We start from the raw sequence: 22,535 nt of genomic DNA on the forward strand, positions 1-22,535 counted from the left end.
AATAGTGCAGACGAATATCAAAATGGGGAGAAGGTTCAAACAGCAGAGATGCAGAAGGACCTAAGAGTCCTCATGGAAGGCTCCCGGAAGGTTGAGTCTGTGGTAAAGAAGTCCATGCAAGCACATTGTCTCAGGAACTTGCCAGGGTTGTGTGGTGTCTCCCTGTGTGTCAGGTTCGCTCAGAGATATGAGGGGTCTCACAGAGTGTCAGGACCGTGCCAGTGGTACGTGTGGTTTTCCAGTGTGTCAGGACCATGTCAGGGGTGTGTGCGGGGTCCAACAGTGCGTCAGGGTGTCTACCAAGGGTGTTGGGGTCTCCCAGTGTGTTGGGACACTGCTGGGTGTGTGCAGGCTCTCTATTCAGTGTATTCGGTTGAGATATGGGGCGTAGGAAAACGTTGATTGTTGAAATAGTTACTTTCGAGAATGTGACAGTGGTAGAAATGATGTTGTTCAATAACCAGGGAGAGAAACTGTTCCGTATTCAGAAGTAGGTGTGGGTATTTCAATGCTGTGTCTGATCCCTTAGCAAACAACATAAAGAACAATGCAGAACAAGTGTACAGGCAAATTGCCGCAATCCCACAACACTCAGTTTCTCTGTCCTATTTCTGATCTCTCACCCTTCCACAGTGTCCATCACACAATCCGACACACCTGAATTTCAGCTTCTATGTACTGAGCTGAGGGTTCTGTTCCCCATCTCAGAATCTCTAACACTGTCTCCTGATGGACTCCCCAGGATTATTCAATGGGATATTAAACTGGATAACTTTAGCTGTGTTTGCACTAAGGGAGTGCAGATGTGAACAGAGTTGGGTTCATTTGTTACTTTGGGGTTGAACAGAGCAGTTGGATTTTACAGCTTTTCTCATTAAATGGATGTTCTCATTGTTATTCTGTGACTTCAATGGACTCACGGTTCTAAAAATGATAACCTGTGTGTCTGTGGGAATTTAGAAAAGTAATCCAGGATGAGGTCTGTTCCACAGGTTGTGTAGCTGTAGGGGAAGGATTTCACATTTCGGAGTGAAGAATTTCTGAGAATTTCACTCCTCCAGATCGTCCTCTTCTCCACTCTGGCCATGGTTGAGGGCCCTATCGTTGCAGGACTCAGAGCGGAGTTCGGAAAGCTCCCCAACTCTCCGAGTTTTTCCTCATACTATCCTGTGAAAACATTCCCTCCAGCAAACATTTACTATGTGCCTTAATATGTTCTGTGTCACGCTGCCAACATTTATCTGGTCAAATCCTCATGGCTCAAAGAAGATATGTCCCTACACAATACTAACATTTGGTGGAAACAGCGGTTTTTTTCAATTACCTTTCAGCTCTCTGGGAATCTTCGGTACGGGTCGATGGACCGGAACACAACCTGTTCGGATATAAACAATTTAAGGAATTGAAATGTGTAAAATTATTAAGTGTGTAGTTTGAATCCAAAATTAAATAAATCTCTGATATTATCTCACCATGTTCCTGTATCTCTTTCAGTATTTTGTCAAACTTTGGGACACCAATCCTCATTTTCACACAGGTTTCCCACATCACCCTACGGGCGCAGGAGCCTTTCTCCATCACCAGGCTCAGGAGGAGTTTAGAACTGTCCGCCCGCTCTCCCTTATCAACGAGATCAGAGATTTTCTGTGAAGAGTAACGGTGAACATATTGGGGACTGACAGATTCACACAGAGAATGAGAAGTAAATGATGTGCTCTGTAACGGGATCACACTGAGCAGTCACCCGGACGGGTGCTGATCCTGTCTGGACATGGACTGTACATTCTGAGTGCAGAGCACACGGAGGGACATTCACCGTGAACCTGGTCCACCAGTCAATGAGATCCTGGCTGGTCTGTGAACGCTTCATTGACGTGGCTCCAAATCCATAAATAATTCCTCACCGGATTTGACGGTGTAAAACAGAAATCAGAAAATAACGATCACAGATGAAGAAAGAAGTCAGGTGGGCTTTTATAACAGAGTGAGCAGTCACAGAGAAGTTGCAGAAAAGATTATGTGATTCATCTCCTCAGTCCGCCAGTGTCCAGCATGACAGCGGATTACCGGCTGACACCTGATGCCTTTCCTTTGCCTTTTCCAGTGGAGGTTTATTCAGTGATTACACATTACAACATGGCAGTATTCCCCGATCCACACTGTTTACAGTTACAGATTGTAACACAATCATCTCCACCCAGAACAGAACACACTCGAGCTCCTGTGGCATCCACTGATGATGTCCCGGTTCTCACTGACATCCTGCTGTCACACTGAACGATCTTTTCAAAATGAAAATTCCTACTGTATTTCCATTTAAACTCCTTTATTGCAACCTCATACAATTGTTCCCTGCTCCCCTCGCTATGAGCATTAAGCTACCACTGGAGTATTTACACCTCTTTCAATCATTCCATCAGAGTCACAGTTTTAAGAATTATATATATTTATTTCTGATTTGTTTTTATGCTTTATTATCCAATGAGTGAGAATTCCGACACACATCAGTCCTGTGATGTGTGAAAATTCAAACCCATTCTCCCTCCCACTCACCCGATGTTCCTCTCCGCTGAACTCATTCTCGGCCGTTAACGCCAGGTTCACTCCGTGCACTCCTCCTTCCATCGCCTGCTCCAGCCTGTCCCGGTAGAAATCCGTCAACTGCAGCAGCTGGAAATCATTCCAGCTTGCCAAGAGCTCGGTGATCACTGAGCTCGGACCTGTGAAGGAAAATGGGGAAAATTAAAGAAATTACTGACCCCATACTGGGCAGTAACTTTCCCTCTGGAGCCTAAAGATCACCAAACACATTCCGAAATGTATATATATGGTGGAGGGAGGGGAGGGAGAAGTAACGGGCTTGGGCTGGGGGTGGGGGTCGCCGGGTGGTGTAAGAGTGGGTATACCTCCATCCGTTGAAGGCTGCTCTTTCGTGTCCCTGGGAATATACCTCTCTGTTTTGGAAAGGACTCTGCTTATTGCTGAGAATACAGTAACCCATCACCATCACTCTCCTGGTACTGCCCATCACCACCGCTTTGCTCTGGTTTACTGTCTGCCTGTCTGAACAACGCCTTCGTCAGCAAATTTCTGGAATATCTCACAAAATTCTGGAGCTAATCAGCAGGTCGGGCAACATCTATGGAGGAGAATATACAACCAATGTTTCAGTACAAGGTCCTTCATCGGACTGGAAAAGAGGGGACAGACATTCTAGATATTGCTACATTACTTTCTCCTCCTGGTTGTCCTGATCCAGAACCTCAAATGCTTATTCCTCTCCATGGATGTTGCCTGACCTGCTGAGTTCTGCCAATATTTTGGGTGTCTTTGTGTTGCCCAAAACTATCAACATCTGCAGAATGTCTTGTCTTCTGGAGGAACTCGCTACTTTAATCACAATCTGCTCAAGGAGCAGGAGCAGACGGTGAATGTATCCCTTTCACGTGTGTATGTGTTTCCTCCAGAGATGTTAACTCTTTCTCCACCTCTCTTTCTCTCATCTCTCTGCTCATCTTTCACAAATATTTTGTGAATTGTCGATATTGCATTAAACTCAGACGCAGAATCAGTAGAGTATTTATAAATTAAAATAATTTGCCAACAGACCCGTATCTTTTCCCGATGTTGACGTCACTGGAACTCCTCCACTGCTCGCACCTTGATCCATTTTGAGTACAGGTATGATCACTTCTTGCTGCTCTGTAACGAAAAAAAAACAGGAGGGTCAGCCATTAATTGGGTATAAAGGAGAACGCTGTTTTGTTTTTAAACTGAGGCAAACACTTACAAACATCTTGGGCCTACCCACCGAACACTAAACATGGCCTGATCTTCCTGCACCCATCCACCCACAGTCACACAATGTCCATTTCCACTCTCCATGGATTGTACACTGGAGTAGGATTCTACAGGGTATCTACTTGCTATATTGCAGGAAATTCCCTTTTAAGTGTCAATCTTCTGTCCTGGACTGGGAGTGATGTGTCAATAGAATAGCAAGGCAAACTGAGCAGACAGCGCCCACTGCTTTGGTCCTCCTACCACTGGTGGCGCTATGGACAAGTGTTACAGCAGAGTGGGCTGAATCATCTCTGCTGAAGATGAGACAGCTATTCCTCTCGTCACTGGATTATACAGATTTCTCAGTCACACCTGATTCTCACCGTCTCCTTTCAGTTTAACATCGCCTGGCATTGACACCTATGGCAATATATGATTTGAGTCTATAGAGAAATACTCTGACAACCTGATCAATGCAATCTCACACACAGCATCGTGACATCTTGTCCTGAACCACTATAGTTTTTCCGGCAGGACTTTAAAATTATTATTAGCACCAAACCTTGGTTAAGATTTTTTTGAGCCCATCACCTGGCTATTATCAGATAGTTAGTTATATGACACCTTGTTAAACACAATGTCGACATGCCATACATCCAAAACAGTCAGTTGAAAAAAATAGTCAAAATAAATACAACAAAATGATGGAATTATTCAACAAGACAGTGAGTATGTTAATATTTCAGGTGGAAGACCCTGTATCTGTTCTCTTTGTATTCTGCGTTGTGTATTTATGATGCTTTTTTATGGTAACGAATCGCACCAGTGACGGTGTGGTAAACGCAAAGGGAATCATTTCTGCTCTGTTCAGTCCAGTACACAGCTGAAGACCGATGAATGTAATATATCGTTATTATCCACTCAAGTACGAAAAACTTAATCTTAGGTACATTTCCGTTTCATCGCCTCTCGATTGTATGTTTGCTGATTGCTAATAAAGGACCCAATACATATCAGCGACTTTTGTACCAATCAGCATGGGAGCTGAGGGTGCGACATGCAAGTATAACAAATCCGCGGGGGGTCACCAGCAATGGCACATTAGCTTGGTTAAATCTCACCGCTACATTCTCAACGGATGTTTCTCAACCTCCCAATCGTTGAAATATTCAGAGATACTGAGTATTTTGCTTCAGTATTCACCAGTGAACAGGATCTTGGGAATTGTGGGGATGACTTACCGCAGACTGAAACACATGAGTGTATGGACTTTAAGAAAGAGCATGCGCTGGATCTTTTGCGAGGTATTAAGTTAGATAAGTCGCCGTGACTGAAGCAGATATACTCGATGCTAGTGTAGGAATCGAGGGAGGAGATTGCTAAGCTTCTGAAGATGATCTCTGCATCATCAATTAGGTGGGGAGAAGTAGCAGAGGATTGGAAGGTTGCAAATGTTGCTCTCTTGTTCAAGAAAGGGAGTAGAGATAACTCAGGAAATTATAGACCAGTTAGTCTTACTTCAGTAGTGGGCAAGTTTTGGAGAAGGTCCTGAGAGGCAGGCTTTATGAGCATTTGGAGAGACATAATCTGATTAGGGATAGTCAGCATGGCTTTGCCGAGGGCAGGTCATGCCTTATGAAGCTGATTGAATTATTTGACAATGTAACAAAAAACATTAATAAAGGTAGAACAGTGGAAGTACTGTATATGGATTTCAGTAAGAGGTTAGCTAAGGTTTTCCATGGAAAACTCATTCAGAAAATAATGAGGTATGGTATCCAAAGAGTCCTTGCTTTGTGGATCGGGAACTGGCAAGTCCACAGAATGCAAAAGGCGGTTGTAGATGTTGGTATTCTGCAGGGATGATGATGACCGATAGTGTTCCCTTGGGTCTGTTCTGGGACCCCTTCTCTTTGTGATTTTTACAAATGACCTGGATGAGGAAGTTGAAGGATAGGTTAGTAAGTCTGCTGATGACACAAAAGTTGGGAAGTTGTGGATCGTCTGCAGGGTTGTCAGATGTTACAGTGCAACACCGATAGGATGCAGAACTGGGCAGAGAAGCGGCAGATGGAGTTCAATACTGATAAGCGTGAAGTGGTTCATTTCAGTAGGTCAACTTGGAAGACAGAATATAAGATTAATTGTAAGACTGTTGGCAATGTGGAGAATGAGTGAGAACTTGAGGTTTGTGTTGCACACGTCACAGAGTTGTTATGAAAGCATATGGTGTGTAGGCATTCATCAGCCATGGAATTGAGTTCAAGAGTTCAAGAGTATAAGGTAATATTACAGCTTTATGAGACCTTAATTAGACTCCATTCGGGAGTACTGTGTTCAGTTCTGGACACCACACTACAGGAAACGATATGGATTCTATAGGGAGAGCACAGAGGAGATTTACAAGGATGTTGTCTGGATTGGGGAGCATGCCTGATGAGGATAGGTTGAGTGAACTTGGCCTTTTGTCTTTGAAGCGTTGGGGGATGAGAGGTCACCTGACAGAAGTGTATAAGATTAGAGGTTTTGCTTCTGTCGATAGCCAGAGGCTTTTTTCCCAGGGTTACAATGGCTAAGAAGAGAGAGCACAGTATTAGGGTGCTTGGAAGAAGGCACAAGGGGGATGACAGGGGATGACAAGTTTTTTTTTCACACAGAGAGTTGTAGGTGCATGGAATGCATTGGCAGCGACGGTGGTAGAAGGGAATAAAAAGGGTCGTTTAAGAAACTCGTAGATCGGTACATGGTGCTTATAAAAATAAAGGGCTATGCTGCAAATAAATTCCAGTCAATTTCTAGAGGAGCTTACATGGTCGGCACAACATTGTGCGCTGAGGGGCCTTTAATGTACTTTAGATTTATATGTTTTATGTTTTTCACATTTTACTTACCGAGCTGCCGAGATGATCATCACCAATCAAATCTCACTGCGTTTTCTCAGGTACTGTTGAATTTTTTGCCAAGTGCACAAGTACGGGAAGGTACAGGTACAGAGAAATACTGACTTGTGGCAGCATCACAGGCAAGTACATTCAGATAACACACGGAACACAAATTGTACAATTCTGTGTCACTATCAATTTGGAAATACAGTCTACCAGTGTTTGCCTCCCAATGTGGTGAATATCTCTACTTACCACCACCGTGGGCTCAGACGTTTTCATGGACGAACTTCCCATGTCCCTTCCCGATTGTTTAGGGCTCCTTCCCCCAACCTGCTCTTTCATCCACCACTGGGACAAGCAGCCTCTCAGACTCCATCGTATCCAACAACTCACACAATATTTATCCTCTCAGTTAATTCCCTCTCCCCCTTCCTTCTGCCCGGATCCCTCCCTCCCCGGGGAACCGGCATCAACCGATGGGCCGGGCAGTCTCCTCCTAACTCTCGGCGATACTTCAGACACTGGTCGCAGAAATACTTCAGAAACACCCCCAACTTCCCTTGGATGGAAATGGAAATAATTCAAAATGCTGGACATCTACTATCGGATTTGTTCTACTTTGACGGGGAGTTCCGCCTGGAGCGGGAGACGGTCTCAAGAGGGGGTAATGCCCTCTCGGCTGGTCTGCCTCCGCTATTGGGTGTAAACAGTGATTGACATCTCTTCGCACTAATAGGAAGAATGTAACTCCTCTGTTGACTGTGGGGTGGGTTAGGTGGGTCAGGTAATTGTTACCTTATCCGGTAAAGTTCAACCGTGTCACAGCCTGTGTGATGTACACGTGACATCAGGCATGTGGGGGCGCAGACTGGTATCAGACCCAGATGTGGGAAACCCACACGTGACAGCGGGCATGTGAGGCTGCAGACTGCGTCAGATCCCAGTGTGGGGGCACAGAATGACGTCACGTGTGGGTGAGAGCTTGTTTTCAAAAGCTGTTCAATGGACGTTTTTAATGATTTCAGGAGGACAATGAAGGAAAGTTAACAGGTTTTATCACTGAATCCAGGGTTGTGTGAGCGAATGTCCCCTGCGATGTGCCTGGCTTTGCCATGTTGTTGATGGAGTGGGCAGCGTTGCCTTTTTCTTGAGTTGGGTTACAAAACCCCAAATGTTACTGTGGAGGACTTTCCAGCGTGATCTGGTCTGGGGTGGGTCAGTCAGTGCGGTATCCTGATCACCACCCCTTTTGATAGAGTCCACAACAGAGATATAATCAGCAAACTTATATATGGTGGTGGAGCCGTACTTAGCCACACAGTCACAGGTGTAAAGCAAGAAGAGCAGGGGGCTAAGTACACATCCCTGTGGTACTCCTGTGCTGATGGAGATTGTGGAGGAGATGTTTTGCCAATCTGAACTGGGTGCGGTCTACAAGTGAGGAAATCCATGATCCAATTGCACAGGGAGGTATTGAGGTCAGGTCTTGGAGTTTACTGATTATTTAGTGGATGATGATTTTCAAGGTACTCCGATAATTTTTACTTTGAACTTACTCAGCTTTCCGTATGAGGCAAATGACATCGAGCTGCAGCTCCAGTTCCTTAACACATTCTCTGAGGAGTTGAAGCTTGGTGCAACTGGTGCAGATGTGGTTATCTGGGAGGCTGAATTTCCTGTAATTTCTCTTCTTTATTTTGAATAATGCCCAAACAATGACTGATTTCAAGATGCTTGTGACATCCTGAACAGATTTTGCAGAAATGCAAAGCAGATAGTCATTAGTTTTCTCTTCATTCCAATACAGTCCATACAGTTCACAACATCCTCCCCCCCCCAATCCCCCGCCACCACCTCACTGTCAACCTGTTACATCTGCTGTTGAGGTCACTTGATACTTCACTGAAGGGCAGTGATCAGAGAATGATGAAAAACATCCAATACCTCTTCTTGTGCTGTTACTGAATAATGGCTCACCAAAAAAAAAACCCAAAAAAGGCAAATAACAAAGGTCTTCATCGTATACTGTGAGTTTAATTATTACCAAGAACAACGCCGAAGCATTCTGTAACAATGAAATTAAAGTTGCAATGGCTCCTTTTAACCTGCCTCGTACTGCATTTAATTCAACCTGTGCTGGTGATGCTTCCTGCGGCTCACTGCCCCAGGGGGCGAAGGTCCTCTCCCAATCCCAGCCCCTATTGAAAGGAAACCGCCAAACCGCCACCCTTCTAGGAACAGTGAGCATGCGCTGTGATTGCATCATCGGTTCGGCGGGGGGCGGGGGGGGGGGGAGGCAGAGCTGAAATGAAACCTGCAGATGCTGCAGGTCTGCGGTAAAATGAGGAGTGGGTGGACACCGGATCCTGTCACTGGTGGAGGGTCTCCCGTGACGGTAAACCGGATGCTCATTTTAATTGTGTCGACATATCAGATAGACTGGAAATTCTGGAGGAAGGCTTAGGAAGTGTACACATTTTTGAGAAGCTCAGAAAAATAGAAAAGGCCAAATTCTCACATAAATGGGTAATATACCCAGAAACACTGGCTGCATTTCGGCAGGTCGTAAGAGTGGAATGGAGTCAAGTAAAACATATTTCCCGCCCACAACGAAAGGACGTGACAGATGTGGTTCTCACTGCCATGTACAAACGGGCGAAATATGGGTGTGGTCCCAGCATCACCACTTCATTCCCACCCCTCCCGAGAACCAGAACAACAGGGGCTGAGCGTCAGCTCATCCCAGGCGATTTGGTGTGAAGGACCGGCTCCGGCAGGTTCAGTCCAGGAAGCGGGGCTAAAGCCATCAGTTCGAGTGTGTTACCGGGAATCACTGCCCAGCATCAGACCTCCTCACTCGAGAGTAGTCTCAATACTCACCGATGGGAAATTTATGTCTTCGTTCTGCAGTCCATCCCGCTGCTCCGGGGGACTTTAACCAATCCCGAAACCGATTCAACAAAGAATGCAAAGGAAAACACCGCCCATTCGAGAAGGTGAGCATGCGCGATGTGATCAATGCGTCATCAGCGGTGATGACTGTCCTGGGTGATCTGCTTTGGGATGGAGTGGCTGCAGTCAGTGCAGTCTGGTTGTTTAGGATTTTCACAAATAACAGTTTTATTGATGTAAACTGGAACCGCAAGGTAAACACAGATTGCAACAGGTAACAGAAAACCTCGTGGTCTTTGTCTCCTGGGAAACTACACACTTCGACAACTTCGAATGTAGATACCACTTCCTCTAAAAGCGTGTGAATCATTCAGATCGCTGATCACTGAGAGCGATTATGTTTGTTGGTCATGAAAGTTCGCCTAGCGTGGTTTGGATGGAGTTGATATGCAGTTCGGGGTATCACAGTGAAAGAACCGGACTGCCAAACGCTCTGACCTAGTGACCTCCTGCCACGGATGGTGCCGCGGGGACGTCCTGCAAAGCGCAGACGTGGTGCCGACTCCAGCTAACGCCGGCCGTACTCCTGTACGAGCGGTGGTGAGGTAGGGGCTGATCTCGGGATTGTGTAAATCGAGGGTGGGTTGCAGTGGGAAAGGGCCGGGTCCGAGCTCTGCCTGACAGTCAGAAACTCCGGACTCTCCAATCTTGCAGCCCCGGTTTTGCGCCTGACCCGGGACTGTGGGATCAGTTAGATGCGGAAGTCGTTGAGATATTGAATGTGGGTGAAGGGGATCAGTCACGTCTGCGGGTGTGGGGTAAATAGTGGGAAGGATGCGGGGCGATTGCCAGGGTAGAGGGATGTTCGGGTACTGAGCGTTATCGGAGGCTGCGTGACCCGGGGAGGATGGGAACCGGGCAAATTAAGCTGTAAACAAGGGAGGATCTGGTCCATTGGGTCCGACAGCTCAGCTCACGTGTCCTTTCAGGAAGAAACAATCCTCTCTTCATATTAGTTACTGTCTAATCTTGCTGTTAATATTGTGTTTATTACAGAGTCCCAGAGTCTGGCACATCTGTCACCAGCATGGTCTGCCAGTGCAGATTGGGAAGCAGGGTGGGGTGGGGTCACTGACCTCTGCACCAGAGAAGGACACGGGTTCGTACAGCATCCAGTGAGATACAAATGTCGTTACAGTGGCTTCAGATCTGGTGGTATAACTGGAGTTGAAGAAAATGGGATCTAGCCCTACACAATGATCACATTTCCTGCAGGCTAACAGGAATAAAATACTTTGAATATAAAATTGACAGCAAAGTGCTGGAAACTCGGTACATCAGATTGGAAGTGTGGAAAGTATCGGAACTGGGACTGTCCAAGATTTTGCCCGAACTGCTGAACGGTTCCAGCATTTTCTCTTTTTACTTTAAATGATGTGCAACTATTGACTGATTACAAGATGTTTGTGAGGGCCTGAACAAAGTTGTACAAATATAATGCCCACATTCATTAATTAGCCCGTCATTACAACACATGAATCATACAGTCGATACAGTCAATGCTCAAAACATCCTTCCTACCCTACTCTCAAGCTGTTCCATCTGCTTCCAAGTCTCCTTCTGACTAAGATTAACACAGTGGACATTTGGTAACGTTGAAACTAAAATCGTAATGGCTGCAATTACCCTACAACGTGCTGTATTCAATAAATCCTCTGGTAATTCCAGGTAACAAACACCAATTTCAGGAATAACTCAGTGAGACAAAATACTTCACAATGAAGACAACGATAGAAGAGAGATAGTTGATATATAAACATTGCTACTTCACAGGCTGGACTGAAATTGAACAAGATGGTTGATATATATTATTGAGGTGGTAAGATACAGGATAGACAAAGGTATAACGATGTGGGTGGGGAAGAGGAGATGGAACCAGATTGGAGAAAGGATGAAGGACGATCACTGATGGTTCTCCAGAAATACACAGATACTGAATTAATAGTAGATACAACTGCATCTAAAATGACCAAGAAAGGACAACAGGAAATTTGGCACATGCCCTTCTCCCCTAACTAAATGTTATGAACGCACCATGGAATGTATCCCATCCAGATGCTTGACAGCTTCCTCTGGCTACTGCTTTGCCCATGACAGCAAGGAACTGTGGAGAGCTGTGGACAGAGCTGAGGACATCATAGAAACCAACCGCCCCTCCATGGACTCTGTCTTCACTTCCCACTGCCTCAGTAAAGCAGGCCGTGTACTCAAAGGTCTCCACAACCTGGGACATTCTCACTTCTCACCCATTCCCCAATGGGGAGGAGCTACAAAAACCTGAAACCATGTACCACCAGGCTCAAGGACGGTTTCCATTCTGCTGTTATAAACAAATTGAATGTCCCCAGTGTGATAAGATGAACAGCTGACCACACTGTGTTACTTGAAGTGACCTGACACTTTCTGCATGGCACTTTCTCTGGAAGCATAATGCTTTGTAACACTGTTATTGTTTCACCTTGAATCACCTCAATGTACTGTTACGAAGGATGAACAGATCTGATGGGCAGAAGAGTGCAGGGTTGCCCATGTCCCCCCCGCCCGGCAGAAACCGTTACTGTTGTCAGGCTGCTAATGAGAGAGAAAGAGATGGAACAAAAACATACTTGGACTGGAACATTTGCTTCAGATAAGGGAGAGGTAACACAGGGAGGAAGAGACTTGTTGTTCCAACATATTATGACTCCTGTAAGCCTTATGGCTCCGGATAGGGCTGTTTACTTGGTACTATTCTGTTCATTAAAATTCCTCAGTGGACAGCCGGAGTGGGCTGGTTTGATGGGCTAAGCCATTCAAAACTGATTGACACCTGAGGTCCAGTGAGTAGGGATAAAAGTGAGGTCTGGGGAGACACCCCTCAGACGCTGCAAGAGATACAATAGTGAGCACTGCTTAAGTGTTGGAACTCACGAGAAGGTGTGGGGGCAGCGGAGACCGAACGAAGGATCGGTAAATTTTAACACAGTGTTTATAGCGAGGTCGGTGGGGGCTTGTGTGTGTGTCCACCCTTGCCTGGGTGACGAGTCCACCATAGAAGAACGGTCTAGCTAAAGGACAGAGGGGTCATACCTGAATGGCCACAACAACACATCGACGGATCAAGAACGTAAAGGAAGGTTTGACTGGCTGTCACTGTTTGCTCGTTCTCTCTCTCTCTCTCTCCAACAATTACAACACATCGACCAACAACTACCTCAGCCTGTATGAACTGAACTGAACTTTATACACGTATGACAATTTATTATCCCCTAGACATCGGTAGAGCTTGTTTATTATTGATTATTATTATACACACACTTTTAGGTTTAGTATTGCTAACGTGTATTATCTGTATATTTGCATTGTTGATATTGATTTGTATATTTTACTAATAAACGCTGTTTGGATAATAGTACCAGACTCCAACGGATGCTTCTATCTTTGCTGGGAAGACACCCAGTTACGGGGTACGTAACAAATTGGGGCCTCGTCTCGAGATTTGATACCAAATTGGGGGGCCAGTGAACTGGGCTATGTCCATTATTTGATCTGGTTGCGTGGGGAACCAGACGGGAAACCAGCAGAGATGGACATTGTCAAATTTTTAAAAGATCCGACTGCGGGGGCATTAGAGGTGCCAGGAAGGCTGAACGACTAGATCTCCCAGAGGTGAAATCGTCGATGAGAAAGTTGGATATACAGAGAGAAATAGCTCAGCATTATTTATCCAAGGGTGTGTTCACACCAGATGAATTGGACCTGTTCCCTGAGAGGAAACCAGCCGAGGGGGAGGTTCAGTTAGAGATAGAAAAATTAAAGTTGGTTGAGAAAGAGAAACAGAGGGAGCATGAACTTAGGTTAAAACAGCTGGAAGCAGAGGAGGAAGAAAGGAAAGCTAAAAGGAGGCTGAAAAACAACGGCAGTTCGAGAGAGAGAAATGGCAACATGTGGGTAGCGGGGCAGAGCGAGAGGAGAAGTTTAATGTTAGTAGGGAGTTTAGGTTAGTACCTCCGTTCGAGGAGACGGATGTTGATAGTTACTTCTTGCATATTGAAAAGGTGGCAGTGAATCAGAAGTGGCCCAGAGATCAGTGGGTGGCGTTGTTACAAAGTGCATTAAAAAGTAATGCTCAACGGGCATATGCGGCATTGCCCATGGACGAGTCTGAGGATTATGAGCAAGTAAAGGAGGCTATCCTTCGGGCCTATGAGTTGGTGCCTGAAGCGTATAGACAAAAGTTCAAAGATTTAAAGAAACTGTGGAATCAGACGTATGCAGAGTTTGCCTATGATAAGGGTGTGCTCTTGGATCGCTGGTGTGCTGCAGAAGGTGGAGGAGGATTTCCATCGTTTCAGAGAGTTAATTCTGATTGAGGAATTTAAAGGTTGTGTTTCGGATAATATCCGGATGTATCTGAACGAGAAGCTGAATAAGTCTATATCGTAATTTGCCAGGTTCACAGATGAATATGCCCTAACCCACAAGACAAAGTTTTCCTCAAATAAGAGTTACCAGAAAGGCAGTAGGGACGGTAAAGTAAGTCCACCGGTTAAGGTCGAGAATAAGCCGGGAGCTGGTGGTAAAGGTAAGGAGGAGGACAAGCAGGCTGGCAGGAAGGTTTCTGGCTTGACCTGATATAATTGTGGAAAGGTTGGTCATATTGCATCTAAGTGCTTTGCTCCGAAGAAGGAGACAGGAAAAGGGAAAACAGCAGTCCCTACAGGGTATATTGAGTCGATCAGCAAATCGACGAGGAAGGCAAAGGTAGATAGAGTACGAGAGAATCTGGAGAGATACTGGGGCTGATCAGTCATTGATCCTAAGTAAGGTGCTAGATTTTGGTCCTGAGACTGGAGAGGTAGTTTTAAGAGGTATAGGAAAAGGGACAGAAGCTGTGCCTTTGCATGGGATCATTTTAAAATGTGACCTGGTATCTGGACCAGTCTAAGTAGGGGTGCGGTCAGAATTACCGGGAGACGGCGTGGACGTCCTTCTTGGTAATGATTTATCAGGTGGTGACGTGTGTGCAGCAGTGAAATTGACGAGCAAGCCTGTGAGTGCTGAGGACACGCCCCTGGATTTTAAGATCTATCCCGCATGCGCAATCACTCGCAGCATGTCGAGAAAGGCGGCTGAGAATGAGGACAGTTTACATGAGTCCTGTGTTGATTTGGCTGAGACGTTTTTACCGACCCTGTACCAAGAGGGGTTAGGGGATGGTAAAGCGGAGAATAGGGAGGTGAAAGAGGGTAAAGGAGAGGAGGTAGACCTACCCTTTGCCAAGACAGAATTTATAGAGGCACAGAGTAAAGATGAGAAACAGATAAGACGATGATTAAAACTTACTGTCAGGAAAACGTTCGAGACTGGGATGATGCATTACCACTTCTGTTATTTGCAGTGAGGGATACGGTTCAGGAATCTCTGGGGTTCAGTCCGTTTTTGGTCACAGGCCCAGAGGACCTTTAACCCTACTTAAATGGAAGTGGTCTAGCCCGAACGTTCAAGTCAGTGTGATTGACTATGTTTTAAAATTCCGGGAAAGACTCCATAAACTATGCGCTTTGGCAAAGGAAAATTTAAAAGACTCCCAGACGAGAATGAGCAGAATGGTACCAAGTAAACAGGTCTCTCCGGAGCCATAAGTCTTACAGGAGTCATAATATGGTGGAACAACAAGTCTCTTCCTCCCTGTGTTATCTCTCCCTTATCTGAAGCAAATGGTCCAGTCCAAGTATGTTTTGTTCCATCTCTTTCTCTCTCATTAGCAGCCTGGTAACAGTAACGGTTTGTAATTCTCCCAGGGGAGGGAGTCATGGGCAACCCTGCACCCTTCTGCCCATCAGAGCTGTTCATCCTTCGTAACAGTACTGTTTAATGAATTGATGTGGGTGGTTGGAACGCAAGACGAATCTTTCACTGAACCTCTATACATGACAATAATAAACAGATTTCCCATTTTAATGGTGTGGAAATTATTAGTCAGCCTGCGCTGCCCGTCCCAGGAGGCAGGGCCACTCACCTGATCCCAACTCCACACGATCCCCCGCATCCATCCAAAAAAAAATCACTGCCCATCCGGGGACTGAGCATGCGCAATGTGATCGTACGTCATATCGCGGGGGCAGAGCCTCAGAAAAAAAAACCCTGCAGATGCTGCCGATCTGCGGTAAAAAGGGAGCGGGAAACAGGATCATGTGATGGGTGCAGGGTCTCTCATTTAAACCAGTGACTCTTCTCCTCGCTCCTCACACGCTGCCTGATCCACGTGCCACATTTTCCACATTTCAAATTTGCACCAGTTACATTTTTAATTTTTCTCTCTGCATCTTCCCCGTCCCATCCCTGCAACTCCTGGGTCACAGAGATAGGGGTTCGATTCCTATTACTGTCCAACAGACAATTCAGACCCAAAAAAGAATTGTGCATTCAAACCACTTCTATGTTTAATAGACACTAATATCTATTCACATTCCCCGGGCTCACTGGACAGGAACACTGAAACATCAAGTGAGAAACAGCAGGAGGTGGCCATTCAACCCCTCCAACCTTAGCAAGATGACGGCTGCTCCATGTTTCGTCCCAATCTTCATTTCCCTGATCCCTTCGGTCTCCAAACAGCTGCCGACCTCTGTCAGTATTTCAACCTTCCCACCTCCCCCCCCTCACCTGGATCCACCTCTCACTCCCCAGCTCTTGACCCATCCCCACCCCTCACCTCTTTTCTCTGGCTATTTCCCGTCTACTCTCAGTCCAGAGGGAGGGTCTCGGCCCGAAATGTTGACGGTCCATTTCCCTCCACAGATGCTGCCCGACCCACTGAGTTCCTCCGGCAATTTGTTCTTTGGTCTGTATAACCCGGGTTAGTATGGGGAGCTGGATTTTACACCATATTTCAGGTACAATCTCAACAAAATGCAACTAATTGTTAAAGTAATTGTCAGTCTTATACCAATGAGTCTTACAATCAATACAATGTACTTTTGACCTTCCTCCCTACCCACGGAACCTCAGTCTATCACCATTAAACCAACACAGTATTTCTGTTTCTCCTACAGAAATGGGTGATCTCACATTTCCTACATTGGGCTCCCGCTGACCTGTTGTTCCCACTCACTCCTTTTGCCTCAGTTACGCTGAAATCTCTAGACAAGAGACACAGAAAATAGAGCCGTACAGCACAGGAACAGGCCCTTCAGCCCACAATGCTGTGACAATGAAATAATTTTTTTAATTCAAAATGTTAACCAATCAAATCCCTTCTCCCTACACAATGCCCATATTAGATAGATAGATAGATAGATAGATAGATAGATAGATAGATAGATAGATAGATAGATAGATAGATAGATAGATAGATAGATACTTTATTCATCCCCATGGGGAAATTCAACTTTTTTCCAATGTCCCATACACTTGTTGTAGTAAAACTAATTACATACAATACTTAACTCAGTAAAAAAAATATGATATGCATCTAAATCACTATCTCAAAAAGCATTAATAATAGCTTTTAAAAAGTTCTAAGTCCTGGCGGTAGAATTGTAAAACCTAATGGCATTGGGGAGTATTGACCTCTTCATCCTGTCTGAGGAGCATTGCATCGATAGTAACCTGTCGCTGAAACTGCTTCTCTGTCTCTGGATGGTGCTATGTAGAGGATGTTCAGGGTTTTCCATAATTGACCGTAGCCTACTCAGCGCCCTTCGCTCAGCTACCGATGTTAAACTCTCCAGTACTTTGCCCACGACAGAGCCCGCCTTCCTTACCAGCTTATTAAGACGTGAGGCGTCCCTCTTCTTAATGCTTCCTCCCCAACACGCCAGCACAAAGAAGAGGGCGCATTCTATTTTCCTCACATCCGTGTGCCTATCCAAACGTCCCTGTGAAGTCCCCAATCTGTTTGATCTACCACCATCCCAGGCAGCACATTCCAGTGACCCACCACTCTCTCTGTAAGAAACACTTGACCCTGACATCTCCTATCAAACTAGCCCCTCTCACCTTAAATATGGCCTCTAGTGTTAGAACTTTCTACTATTTTAAAGAGATGGTTATTGTTTACTCTGCCTATGCCTCTCATAATCTTGTAAACCTCTGTCAAGGCTCACAACAGCCTGCATGTCTCCAGAGATAACAACCCAGGTTTGTCCAACTTCTCGTTATAGCTCCTGCCCTCCAATCCAGGCAATATCCTGGTGAGCATCTTCTGCGTCCTTTCTAAAACCCCAACATCCTTCCTATAATGGGGTGACCAGAACTGTATAAAATACTCCAGATGCGGTCTAACTTGAGTTTTATAAAGCTGCAACACAACTTCCTGACTTTTGAACTCAATCCCTCGAATAATAAAGTAAAGCATGATGTTTGCCTTCTTAACCACCCGATCAATCTGTGGCATCACTTTCAAGGAGCGATGAACTTGGACTCCAAAATTCCCTCTGCTCATCGACACTTTTAAGTCTCTTGCATTTACATTCGACCTACCGAGCTGCCAAGATGATCATCACTAATCAAATCTCACAGAGATTTCTCAGGTCCTGTTGAATTTATTGCCAAGTGCACAAGTACGGGAAGGTACAGGTACAGAGAAACACTGACTTGTGGTAGCATCACAGGCAAGTACATTTAGATGAAACACGGAGCATAAGTTATACAATTCTGTCAGTAGCAATATAAAAATATCGGTTTTATGTCAATAACGATAAATAAATATGCATTTTGTATCGATAACAGACTTGAAAATGTTGATTTGGTCCCTCAACCAAATTGTTGACAATTTGGGAACAACTAGGCTCCAAGCACAGGTCCCTACAACACCCAATGGGACATCCTGCAGGCCTAGAAGGATCTGGTTATTCCTTGTATTTAAACTCAGGAACAGCAGCAGGCCACTCGGCCCCTCCAGCATGTCATTTCATTCAATAACACCCCAAGCCAGTACATCCTTTCCCCCCAACACTACTCCTATCCCCGCTTTCCTGGACTATTGGTCCCATTTGCAGGACAACAGTCTGCCCGTGTTTGCCCCCCAATGTGTGAATCCCTATGCTCGTCACCACCGTGGGCTCAGACATTTCCACAGATGAGCCCCTCCTGTCCCCACCGGGACAAATGTCCTGCCCGTCCCCTCTCACAACATCTACGGTAAATCTTCTCAACAAAATCCTCCTCTCTCTCCCTCTTTCCTCATCTGCGATCCCTCCTTCTCTGGGGAGCCGGCATCAGAAGTGTTCTCCTGCTACCTCTCAGTGATACATCGGACTCCGGCCGCAGGAGACGCTTCACAAACGGCCTCAACTTCCCTCGGAGAGAAATGGAAATAAATCAGAAAGCGAACATTTACTTTGATGTTTGTTCCAATTTGATGGGGAATTCGGAGCGGGATGGGACGCTGAACAGCGAGGATAACGCCTTCTTGGCTGGTCCGCCTCCGCTATTGGGTGTAGCCTGTGATTGACATCTCTGCGAATCATTGGGAGTAACGCGCCTTGTAAATACTCTGTTGAGAGCGCCGGTGGATGTGGGGTGACGTGATTAATACTTCAGCCATTAACCCATCTCAGCGTGAGCTGGACAGTGCGTGTATGACGTAAAATACCACACATATGACGTCAGATCCCCGTGTGGGGAGGGGGGGGCATTTGTGCTTTAAAGTACCTGAATGGACGTTAAATTTGATTTCCAAGGGAAAACAGAATCAATCATGGGATTCGCCCAGCCGTACCGTGTTCCTGGTGTAGTGGGCAGTGTGCTGTTTGCCACGAGTTGGGTCACAAAATCCCAATTTTTTGCCGGGGACTTTCTAGGATGATTCTGTTTCCTACAGCTTTAATCGGCTCAGTGTCCCACTGTTCAGTAGTTTGAAAAACAGCTGTTTTACTAATGTACACCAGAATTGCCAGCCGGGTCTACACACAGTGACCATTGGTCTGACAACAGAAGACCTCTCGTTACTGCAGTCTTTAAATCCTGGTAAACTATACACTCTGACAATGTGGAGCATAGGGAACCCTTTCCCTAACAGCCAGGGGATCATTCAGACAGCTGGTCGCTGAGAGGAATTGTGTTTGCTGATTGTTAAAGTTTGCTAGAATCAGATGGATTGAGTTGATGTGGAGGTCGGGAGTGTCACAGAGAAAGGACCGGACAGCCGAGCTCTCTCTGTTGTCCCTCCGGCTTCCAACCACTAGTAGCGTGTGGGGACCTCCGGCTACTTGGGGGCTCCGTGGGGATTTCTTCTTAATTCCCCAGAAATATTCTGACAGTGTGGATACGATTTCTGTATCCATAAATGCATCACCATCCAGCAAATTGTTCCTTTCAAATCAACCCGCCCACTGCCTCACACGCGAGCTCTCGCTAATGTTTTCTAGCATTGGGAGAATGCGAGATGAACTCAGCAGCCCTGGCAGCATCCGTGGACGGAATAAACAGTCAACGTACCGGGCCGAGAAACTTAATCAGTATAGGATAGGGATGGAGAAGGGCCAGATGATTGATTGATTAGGGAGGCGTCGCTTGTGGGTCTGAGGGACTCGGGTCTGTGTGTCAGCAGCTGCCTGTCCGCGCACATTCCTCATACAGGAGTGGCCTTTCTGCTGAAATTAAGTCCAATTTATCCGACAATTCACTCTCATTACGGAATGAGCAAAGTCGTTTTAACCCTTTATCCTGCAGGGAAACCGATAAAGCCTATAACCTGATATAGGAGCCACCACTTACATCTGATGCTGTAACCGGGCGGCGTTCAGCACGGTGTCGGGTAACCCCATCTGAATTCCCGGGTGAGGGGCAATGGATCTGGTCCAGTGTGCCTAACCTGCGAGGTCAGTTCACTCTGAGATGAGGCATTAATTGACATTTTCCGGCAGCAAAGGGAGCTAAATAACTCGCTCATCAATTGACGACAATTGTCTGGCAGATGACGAGACCGTAAGGTTTCCCAAATGGTCTGAGCGTGAGCCCGGGAGCACGAGGGTAACGAGCTCCGCGAGAGCGCGCGTGTCGGGCAGTGGGCGGGGCGAGGCGGTGAGCTGCTGCAGGAAATCCCAAAAGAGTCTGCAGCGGGATTAACAGGGAACGGGGAGCGTGTACAATTCACAGAGTTAGTCATAAACTCGATCCCCTCTCGCAGCTGGGGTACATAAATACCACACAAAGCTGAACGTAAATAATTAATGTTTGATTTCACTTCAAAGCATAAATAAAATCCTGTCTCCCTTCGCAGGCAGTCATTATACCAGCTTACACTGATTAAATTGTTAGAGCTTTTCTAGTCAAGAGATCAACATGCATAACTCGACCACACGGGATCTCGAAACTGCTACGGATCATGAAATCATGGCAGATCAGATCTAAAATTTAATTACCTATTCCCCTATGTCCATCCCTGTAACATTTCAAACCCACTGTTTGCCAAGAATCCCGTGCTTAAACAGAATTACAGTCTTTGCTTCCGCTGGTCATTGAGAAGAAGAGTTCAAATTGATCACAATCAATACAAGACCAATAAATGTATTCGTCTGAAATAAGAAAATCTGAAAAGGGAACAGGTGTTTGCTGTACAGATCCCGCACCCTTGCTTAGAAACAGGTGGCCGTTGTACTGGAGCTGATCTTAAACTTTACTGAACCTGTGGAAAATGTAAATCATGCCAGCAGGAAACAGTTGGAACACAAAAGGCACCACAGCCAGAAGTGGCTTAAAAAAAACAAAATCTCCTTGGTCGCTAATCCAATGCTGGTTGTTTGGAAATAATTGACTTATTCGGAAGGTGCGGGTTGTTGTTCTGTGAGACTCGGTGCTCAGGGTCTGCGAGCAAGCAGCTGCCTGTCCGTCACATTCCTCAGAACAGGGAGCGGCCGTTCCGCTGAAATCAAATCCAAACCGGTTCGACAAAACTCTGTCATTCAGGTGTGAAGAAAGTTTAATATTGCATTTAACCCTTTCTGCTACAGGGAAGAGTAGTAGAACCAAAGGCACAATGTAAAGAACATTACTGGGCTCTCGAATGTCGACTGTACTCTTTTCCATAGACGCTCCCTGGCCTGCAGCGTTCCTCCAGCATTTTGTGTATGTTGCTCGGATTTCCAGCATTTGCTTTTTACTCTTGTTTGAGACAGATCGGTGACGGGTCACTGCCCCGTGGGATATTTCACATCTCACTACAAGGGTGAAAGATTTCTTCTGCTCGCACTCAATAGAAACCACTCTCTTTTCTCTTAATCCATTTGGACAATAATTGACTCGTTAACATGGACATGTCAGGACTCCGTTCTCCCACTAAATTCTCTCCCAATCCCGACCAAAGCCGAGCCTCGCTGTAAACGCTGAATATTTGTACAGAATCATAGACAACACTTACCTCTGATGTTGTAACCAGACGGCGTTCAGTGTGGTCCCGGGAAATCACAGATTGACTTCCCGGGTGATCGACAATGTTCCTGCCCCGGTGAGCTCACCCTGTACAGAGAGTTGAGTCTGAGCTGCTGCTCCTGAGGCCACTGGGCTGTGATGTGCCCGTCGCTCAGTACAGATGGACAGGGCCGGTGAGCCGGGGTAGAGCGGGACTGCCGCAGTCAACTCTCACCGACTCAGGACGGGTCAGATAGCGGGAGGAGGTGGGAGTGGGGTCAATGTAGCAACCTTAAAGAGGAAAACAAACAGGCTGCGTTAACCTTTCTGTCCGGATTTCCGTGTGGATCTCTCCTTTTTGTTTCATCGCAACCAGTGGGGCGGAGTTTCTCTGTTTAACTCAGCCAGTCCCAGGCTGCAAATTTGATCCTGTCCGGGTTCTCGGAGGATCTGAGCATAGCCCTGTGTGTTAACTGGACTGCCCGGAATAGGTATAGTTTCAGTTCCAACGTCCCTCGCCTGTTAAGGTACAGGGAGCCACCTTTTTTGCTGAAATTAAATCAAACACGTTCGGCTATA

At 46.0% G+C, this 22,535-nt stretch overlaps 1 protein-coding gene across 1 annotated transcript in view; it reads right to left on the reverse strand.

The window, feature by feature from the left end:
• The window catches only part of LOC140722560 (NACHT, LRR and PYD domains-containing protein 3-like), an 84,089-nt gene extending 61,825 nt beyond the window's left edge, over positions 1 to 22,264 (reverse strand). The window contains exons 1-5 of the mRNA XM_073037263.1: positions 21,967 to 22,264; positions 3,610 to 3,702; positions 2,554 to 2,720; positions 1,473 to 1,644; positions 1,325 to 1,375 (exon numbers count right to left, since the gene is read on the reverse strand). Coding sequence (XP_072893364.1) covers positions 1,325 to 1,375; positions 1,473 to 1,644; positions 2,554 to 2,720; positions 3,610 to 3,670 — 451 coding nt within the window. The 5' untranslated portion in view covers positions 3,671 to 3,702; positions 21,967 to 22,264. The remainder of the gene's footprint in view (positions 1 to 1,324; positions 1,376 to 1,472; positions 1,645 to 2,553; positions 2,721 to 3,609; positions 3,703 to 21,966) is intronic.
• Positions 22,265 to 22,535: the final 271 nt, after the last annotated feature.

This window comes from Hemitrygon akajei, unplaced genomic scaffold (assembly GCF_048418815.1).
Source record: "Hemitrygon akajei unplaced genomic scaffold, sHemAka1.3 Scf000080, whole genome shotgun sequence".
Taxonomy (NCBI): Eukaryota; Metazoa; Chordata; class Chondrichthyes; order Myliobatiformes; family Dasyatidae; genus Hemitrygon; species Hemitrygon akajei.